At 38.7% G+C, this 9,044-nt stretch overlaps 1 protein-coding gene across 9 annotated transcripts in view; it reads right to left on the bottom strand.

Annotated features, from left to right (window-relative positions):
* Positions 1–8,695: 8,695 nt before the first annotated feature.
* The window catches only part of GPALPP1 (GPALPP motifs containing 1), a 30,532-nt gene continuing 30,183 nt past the window's right edge, over positions 8,696–9,044 (bottom strand). For all 9 annotated transcript variants that reach the window (XM_025196222.1, XM_025196221.1, XM_006017327.3 and 6 more), the window contains one exon: positions 8,696–9,035. In XM_025196222.1, the coding sequence (XP_025052007.1) occupies positions 8,817–9,035 (219 nt within the window). In that variant the 3' untranslated portion in view covers positions 8,696–8,816. The remainder of the gene's footprint in view (positions 9,036–9,044) is intronic.

Raw genomic sequence — 9,044 nt, 5'->3', positions numbered from 1 at the left:
CCACCAAACTCTGCCCAATGTCCCAATACACAAGAGAGGGGGGTATATTTTTTAACCTTATTGTTAATAGTACCCATCTTAGGGCTGCCTTCTCGGTCCTGACCGTCCGACTTACCTGGGATCCAGGGATCTGTTCTTAGTCCTCGTCCTCACAGGGGAAAAATCACTGTTCTTGGACTTGGGCCAGACAGAATATTTACAGAGATAATCCCAGGCAGGCGTGCTGACAGTAGGCCTTATGCCCTTTCTACCCTCTCACCCAGGTGCCTGTTATTGGTACTTTCACTCTATGGCTTTGTACCGTTAGGCTATTGTCGCCTCAGCGATCCAGCTCCCCCTGAAGCAAAAGTCTCACCGGGAAAAGAGATCCCAGGGCGCGCCTGACATTTGATAAGGAGGAGCGGTCCTCTGGTCGTCAGTTAGTCCGGGCAAAGCTTATCTAAGGCAGTCCCATCTGGGGTGCCAAAAACTGTTGAGCCCCAGCTCAAGTCTGGGATCGTGCCCGGTATGCAAAGGCCAATAAAGATACCAGGGGTGAAAGTATAAAGAACATTTATTGCTAGCAATAAAAGGTGCAAGCGGAATAATTTTATGTAACAAGCACACAGATTCTTAATTTTAAGCATCTTTTATACAGGAGTACTGGACCTTCATAAGCATTCCTGTTTGCTAATTGGTTATAAGGGAGTGACGCAAGGAGTTCTTTACTGAGCATGTTTTTATACCTGTGTTTTAGCTATGTATCTCATTTATATACATGTATGTTTTATTAGCATACTTTTTTTCCACCCAGGGGTGTGATTTTTAGTATTTAAATTAGCTCTTTGCCCTAGTCCTTTGATTCTGCTTTTGTTTTTAAGCCTTCTTTATCTAAGACTGTCTCCTCCTTATCATTGTAGATGGGCATTAGTTATATAACAGAGACTTTTGCTTGGGCTTTGTATAGTGGTTTCTAGGTCAAACCTGACATTCCCCTCTCTGGAGCATTTTAATTATTTTTATTATAATTGCTCCCCTCAATTTGTTTTCATATAAATCTAGTATCTTTAGCTTTTTTTGTTTGTAAAATCATTTGATTTACCTTAGGCCTGAAGATAGATAAGAAGACAGGTAAACATTGTATATAGCAACAGACCATGATTCCTATAACACAAAATAAAACAACCATGTTAAATAACTGTTCCAACCATCCAGAATTGGGAAGCCAGGAAGTTAACCAGGACAAGTCTAAGCCAGATGATTCCAGACATTTTCCTGAGGGTCAAATTTTTTGTTGTAAAAGGTTTTCCCTCCTATGAGTAGGAGTGGACAGATCAGGGTGCTCCACAATAAAACCTTTTATAGCCAATTTTATAATAAGGCTTGTAAAACTTAATTAAAGATTGACAAATTATTTAAAGTTTTTTTTTTTTTAATAGGAATTTTAAGTCTCTTATTGGCTCCACCTTTCACTGTTTTTTGCCTCCGGTCCCGGAGTCTGCAGGGGGTTTTTTTTGTTTTGGTCTAGCCACCGGCTTTAGGCGACTGGAATGTATCCAAGTCTTGATTTTTTTGAGCTTTGTGGCCGTCGGGGTTGTTAGAAGTATCTTATATGGGCCTTTTTATCTGGCTCGAAGTGGTTTTTTGTTTTAATCTTTTATAAGGACGTAACTCCCAGGTAATAATCGATTTTTTGGGGCAGGAGACTGGTCTTGTGTCTGCAGCACATCCCGTACCTGCTGATGGATGGAAGACAAAACAGAAACCAAGGACCATATATATTTTTTAATCATTTCCTCTCTACCGGTATATAGAAGACAGCATCTCTTAAATCAATAACTGTAAACCAGTTATGATTTGGATTCAAGGCAGACAACAGGGTGTATGGGTTAGGAACGGCCGAATATATATTCACAACCGCTTTATTTACAGCTCTCAAGTCCTGGACGAAATGATATTTATCACTCTTAGGCTTCTTCACAGGCAAGATGGGCATGTTAAAAGCTGATGTGTATTTACGGAGAAGGCCATACTCCAGGAACTGTTTAACTAACGGCTTTAGTCTTTTTTTGGCTTGGGAACAGCCAAAAAAAACAGAGACTTTTGCTTGGGCTTTGTATAGTGGTTTCTAGGTCAAACCTGACACTTTCAGTATCAAAAGTGGCATATATGAGTTCCTGGCCCTTTAATAACTAAATCCAATGAGGGTAAATTCAAATTTGATCATATACTAGGGCAATGTATGCCCCTCTCTCTCTCTCGCAGAGAATGTACTAACTGCCACTGTCTCGCTACAACAGCACTAATATAGCTTGTTACAACAAGAGGACACAACAGAGGGGAACCCAGGGCCGTGCATACTGGTGAAAGGCCAAACACCTTCCATCCGCTCAGGGCTTAATCTAAATCGTGTCTGACTGGGGTGTCTGTAGGCCCCTGGTTACCACCATCTCCTCTGGTGCACTAAAGCTGTATACTGGGAGTTAGCTACATTTTGCTAATAAGGGCCCAAATTAACACAGCTGTCTAAAGGCAGGCTGGAAACAGCAATTGCTAGATCAAGGGTCAGCAATATTTTTGGGCAGAGTGCCAAAAACACCTGCAACCTTGACTTATAAAATATTGGCATACCAGGGATGGGTGGCAGGGGAGCTGTGAGGGGCCTGATCCTTGTTGTGGCAGCGCAGCCCTGACTGACCCCTTCCCTGCTGTCTGCCCCAAGGTGTGCATGCCAAGCAAAATGCCTTCATGTGCCACACTTTGGCACTCATTGCCTACCCCTATGCTAGACAACGCATTCTTATACAACACATATTAACAATGATGTGCTTGGCAGGTGGAGAAAACCCCTTCAGGGGGCAGATCTAGCCTGTAGGCTGCAGACTGCCAATCCCTCCTGTAAATCCATTACACAGCCAAAAGTAGACTATAGCCAGGCAGAAAGGGAAGTTGATACAGAACATTTGTTTTGCTTGCCATATTCCAGTGGCAAACTGCTATTGGAATCAATGGTAAAAGCAGGCCACTTGAACTGGGTTATTCCTCATGCCTTTCATGTGACTACACGGACAAGAAGAGGGGAGAACTTGCATGTGTTTGGTCTTGAAATCCCTTGATTACAGCCCTGGGAATCCCTAGTGTCTGCACGTCGGGCCTCTGCCACTTCTGTGCTACTTCAGGGATGACTATGAAACAGACTCCAGGGCCATCAGCCACGTTTCATGGCAAGCTCCTCACATGGAGAAACTAGTTTGATCTCAGGAAGAGAAATGAAGATGACTAGTTGGCCACCCAGTTCAGCGAAAAACTCATGCAGGTTTGTTCCTTGCAGAGCATTTTCCCCACACTACCCCTTTTATGAAGAGGTCTCTGTTCTATCTTTACATTAGCTATTTGACTCTAAATACACAGAAAAAGCAGAGGCTGAACAAGACAAGTGATCTTGGCAGCACATTTCTCACATGACAATTCAAGTGCCAGTGCTACCTACCAGGACTGCATTACCAAACCTGCAGGTAGCCAACAGGCTGCACGTGGCTCATCCTTGTCAAGGGAAGCATAAACTATCCTGCTTTGATCTGACAGCTTGGAGAACATTGAGAAAAATCCATCTATTTAATTTATATAATTAAAGTGCTTTTAAAAAAATCATTAATGGCTTCTGCTAGTCTTGTGTGGGTGACTGAACGCTGGCTTTACAATGGTTGCCTATTGACCTTGTAGGGTAGACATATTATTTAGCAGCCATTTTTCAGTAATATAAAAGAACCCATAGATAGATGATTATAAAAATTGTCTCTGAACTCATAGCAGAGACCTGAAATTAAGGGCCACCTTAGCTGGTGCAATTCCATGAAGCTATACCATGAAGAGCTCCAGAGCTCAGCAGCTGAGAGTATGGACCATAAGCTGTTTTTATTTTTTTCTATTTGTAATTGCTTTTTGAATATTTATGCTTTGGTTGCTCATTTGAAAGAAATTACAGCTGCAGCTGCTCCTGGGAGAGTGACAGCTTTCTACACTACCAAAGAGACCTTAAGATCCAACTTTATAGGCTGATATAAAAAGGACTTGATTCACTACTCCTATCGTGCTGGTTTTAAACTGGTGCAAATTGACTAATGGATTTATGATGGGATTGAAAAATATAACAGTAATAAAGTGAAGCATCAGACCCACCACCTGTAGCAAGATAGGACGGCCTTATTTGGGCTTTTGCAATTCGTGTCAACAGCTAACAGAGTTAGCAAGAAGATGTGAAATGTTTGTTATGAAAATATATGAACACTGTACAGGGCAAATGCCTGAAGCCCCATGGCATATAGCTATAAAAAAATGGCATGTGAATTTGGAATTTCTATGCTCTCAAAGCTAGCAGTTCCACTCGCCTAATAAATGGAGCTGAAAGCACCAGAGGGGATTCTAACTGCATTCAGGAGGAATGTAATAGCTTAGGGCCATACATTTATGCCTGAGTGATCTCTAGGATAAAAATTCCATCTGCGCTGGCAGACACACAAGGACAATTTATAAACACTTGTTAAACTAGGCTGAGATCAAGTGAGAGGCACTAGAATTAATACTCAACCACTTTTCTCCATGTTATTGAAGCACCACCACCACAATCATTCTTGTGATTTTTTTCGACAAATAGTTGAGGAAGTGAAATTACATTGAGAAGCACTGTTAATTGCTCCTGTGAATAACAGTTTTGATCTGCTGCTGTTATGAATCTTTAGAAAATAACATGTTAAATATCTGGCCATCAAAGTAAATGCAGCATAAGCCCACAAGATGCTTTAAAATGGCACTTACAACCATCAAAAAATAGTGTGTTCTAAATTGGGAGTAAGTTCTAAGGACTATCATTAGTTATTCAGAAGGCGTCAGAGTTAAGACTTTATGTGCACCTTAGTTTGGTAAACTGATTTTTTTAAGCAGTGGTTTTCAAACTGTTCTGTGGAACCCTGGGGTTTTGCAATAGGTCATTAGGGGGTCTGCAGAGATTGAGGGTAATGACAGAGGGGACTGGCAGCTTCATAGCCCATGGAGCCAGGGGTAAGTGGTGCAGGGCAGAAAAATGATATGAAAGAGTTCTGTAAAGTTTGAAAACCACTGTTTTAAAGCTTATTGCCATTTTGACTTTTAATATACTGCCAGTGTCACTTTGTATGCTGTTAGTACTAACCTTGTAAGACATTAAATGAAAACAAGAAATTTCCACAGAGAACAAATTACTCTAAAAGGCAATTCCCAGAATCTTCTGACCAGGTTTGAAACAATGTTTTTACACTGAGAGGAAAAAAAAAATTCTTCTGGACAGAAATGCATTGCTGAACATGAAAATCCCAAATGATGGTGCTATATTGACAATCTTAAATACATCCTTATTTAAAGACCAAAATTACATTCTCAGAGCCAAAGGTAACTGTTTCCTTCAATACCTATTATTTGTGAGATGCAGACATCAGCAAGAAAAACTGACCTGATTAGCACACGTCCCATCTGTAATTGGCATGCAAAGAAAGGCTCCCCAATGTGTTTATATTGGGAAGTGGATGACACCACCTTCCTTGGGGATCTACCACCTTTTACTGTATTCAATTCAGGTAGTTATTTGGGACCTTTATCATCATCTCTCAATGCCTTGTGGTGAAGACACAAAATCATAAATGGTTTCCCCAAAACATCCTTAGCCTCCTTAGTTGTTCCCTCCAACACAGACGATTCACCAGCTGCATGTTGGTCCTGTATTTATCTTCTTATTTTCTCATTATATTCCAATATCCATCTTGAAAATTCTTGTTATCTTTTCCTACTTTATACCTTACCTGCAACAGGATACATTTCTTTCTTTTAGTTTCACTCTGGTCTGAATTTCCAAATTCAAATCAGATTCACATCTTAAACACTGCAATCCACAAAAGGAGGCTACCACTGTTAAATACCACTGTAATTTGTTTTTAATGAATGCATAAAAAAATTCTTTAGAGCTCCATAACACAAAGATAAGTATTTTAAACCCAGGATTATGCATTCTCCATGTTCACTTAAACCAATCTGTTATATACATTTTAGAAGCTGTTATGTACATTTTAGGAGCTGGTTACCAGAAATGATGCTCAGTAATTATTCCAGGGATTTTTCCCCCCCATGAACTAAAATGCTGGTCTTTAAAATGAAATTCTGAATATCACCCAGTAGCATTTCAACAAAAAATGCTTTTCAGCTTGCCCAAATTGAAGACGACAGCTCATCTCTTCACACAAAAGCTTACTGAGCTTGTAATTTACTGAGTTACTGTTTATTTTAATGAGTGTTCTAGGAGATGATCTGGCATTGGTAGGAAGAGATTAATTTGTGTATTAATACAACTCAAAAGTTTACTCAATTTACACACAGTAATGAAAAGCTTAATTTAAACTCAACATTTCCACTTTTTCCCCTGCTTGAGTTTACATCACATACTTCATCAAATCCAGAATGAGGGGCTTCAGAAAAAAACAAATTAATCAGATCAAAGAAAATGATTTGCCAAACTTGCTTCAGTCAGTCCTCCTTGACGTGTGGGATACACATTTCTAATTACTGAAGCCTCGATGTAATACACAGTCCTTGAAATGCTGCATTTGTGCTGCTGTAGCCCAAGGTCCGTCACTTTTCATAACAACCCTCCACTTTTCTAACTTAAGACTCAAATTCAAATGCAACTCCCACAACAAGTCAATCACAATGTATCCATTGACCTCAGTGAGAGATGAACTTCAGCACTCAGTGACACACTTCATGGCTACGGGACTCGTTCATGCCAGCAGTCCTATTGTCCCGTGACTGGGAACTACTTAATTTCAACAAAATTCATCTCTCAGGTGTAACATGACATTAGATACTGAAGTATCCATTTCCTAACTGCACCCTGAGAAGCATTTTCTGTGGGCCACAGAGAACTCTGGTCACGTGACATTACATTTTTCTCTTGGCATTTGGCTCTACATCACACTGAAAGTTAAGAATATATTACTTTCCTAATGTTACATTTTGAAATGAGCAATTTAGTAGCTGCTGTAGGAACGTTTTCTATTCCCTAACGTTAGAAGAGGTGATGCTTCCAGGCATGAAAGGAAACTGAGAAGTTCAAAAGACAATATCCTTACTAAGAGGTACTGTGCTGTGAGAAAAACAAAAGCTACTGACACAAAGCTTTTGTTCAAACTCTCCTCAAAAATCTTAAAAGCCTTAATTCAAAACCAACCGATGCTAAAAGACATTTTTGCAGAGAAGACTAAATTGTTTCTCTATAATTGTTTCCAAAACAATTTCATTTTAAAAATAGTCAGAGTGTGCACATAAACATTAACTTTTTGCATTAAAAAAATAACAATTTCCAGCCTATTTTAGATACATGCTCACGATCTATGAATTAATTCAATATACTAATGACTAAAAACATGGCAGCATATGGTATGTTAGGTTGATATATTAAAGTAAATAAACCTGGATCTAGCACATCACTGAAGCTCTTTTTGAACAATGGCACGAGCCATACTATAGTTAACATATGCTATGAGGATGCACATTACCTCCAAAGGAGTCATTAAAATCTATTATATCAAACTGTGTACATAGACAGGGATACCCTTTGTTCCTTTCAATACTTCCTTAAAAAGGACAATATTTAAGCTCATATATTCCATTTTAAAATACAATAAAAAGGAGTTAATATTGATAATACAGGTTTGCACTCTTGCTTCCACTTTTATACCATAAAGAGTAATAAAACAGTAACAGAACATCTTTGAAAATAGGAAAGTGCTGGGCTGGATTTTCAGATTTAATTGCAAGATTCTTTCTTCTGAAAAAGTATGAGTATGTTCTAAAAGACAATTGCAACAGCATCATTATGCTTCTTGCTTATTATGTTTTGATTACCAAATCACATTTGTTCAGTTATAAATCAATATGAATTTTCTGACTGAGAAGTCCCGCAAGTTTAACCCAGGTTCAGAGCTAAATTGGGTTTTTATACATCACTATTAACAAAAAAGATTTACAGACCAAATTAGGCCTTGTTTTACACTTGTGTAATCCCAAAGAAGGCTATCAGAATCACATGTCAGATCCTATACCTTGAACATTGCTTTGAAATGAAGAAAAAAAAAAAAAGATAAAAATCTGTAAAATGTATTGCATACAATATTTAAAGAATTATATATACATAAACACATACACACATGGACTTCATTTCAGAAAAGCACTACCTTGTTATAAGGTGAAAGCTGCCATATAGTTAATACTTCCCAGCAGGAGCTCCGGTAGGCTCCCAATTCAGAACTCAAAGTCTGGATTCAAAGTCTCCTGAAAATCAACAGGAACATTTCTATGGACTTCCATGGGCTTTGACTTAGGACCCATGAGCAGGTCTTAGAGAACAGCAGGAGAGAGCAGAAAAAGAATCAACACAATTGTGAAGTCAGTTGTGTTGCCTCCTACTTGCACATACACACACTTTACTTTCAACTACACCACTGATATTTTGACCACTGATATTCTGAAGTGGCCTAGCACATTAAAAAAAAAAAAAATTATAGAACTTAATTAAACAGCAGCTATGTAATACATACGAACTCCTCTTTATCTATTTATTTTGGCTTAAGTGTCTTTCCTACATGAAGTATTTATAGGTAGGGAAAAGCAGCTCTCAGATCCATATTCTTTGTAATCATTAAGATATTTATTTTGCATACAAATAGAAAAAGATATTTACAGAAAAGGTACTTAAAATACTGAAGAAATACTTAATGTTTAATATACTTCACCTCAACTTCATGTCTTTTGCATTATAGAAACATATTGCTTTTGCTATGTTCAAATTTGGTGTTTAGCTCTCTGGATTTCTTGATAAGAGCCTTCTTCTGAGCTTCATCAAATCGATTGACTTGGAGGTCCTGATCTCGATCAAATGGCCTTCTCTCCTGAGGCTTGTTCTTATCTTCTGTGGCTTTGCTCTTTAATTTTTTGTGATGCATATCCATGAGAGATTCTGGTCTCTTTGAGTCCTGGAAAAG

This window comes from Alligator sinensis, unplaced genomic scaffold (genome assembly GCF_000455745.1).
Source record: "Alligator sinensis unplaced genomic scaffold, ASM45574v1 scaffold59_1, whole genome shotgun sequence".
In the NCBI taxonomy this organism is placed as follows: Eukaryota; Metazoa; Chordata; order Crocodylia; family Alligatoridae; genus Alligator; species Alligator sinensis.
This window is presented reverse-complemented; position numbering and strand designations above follow the sequence as displayed.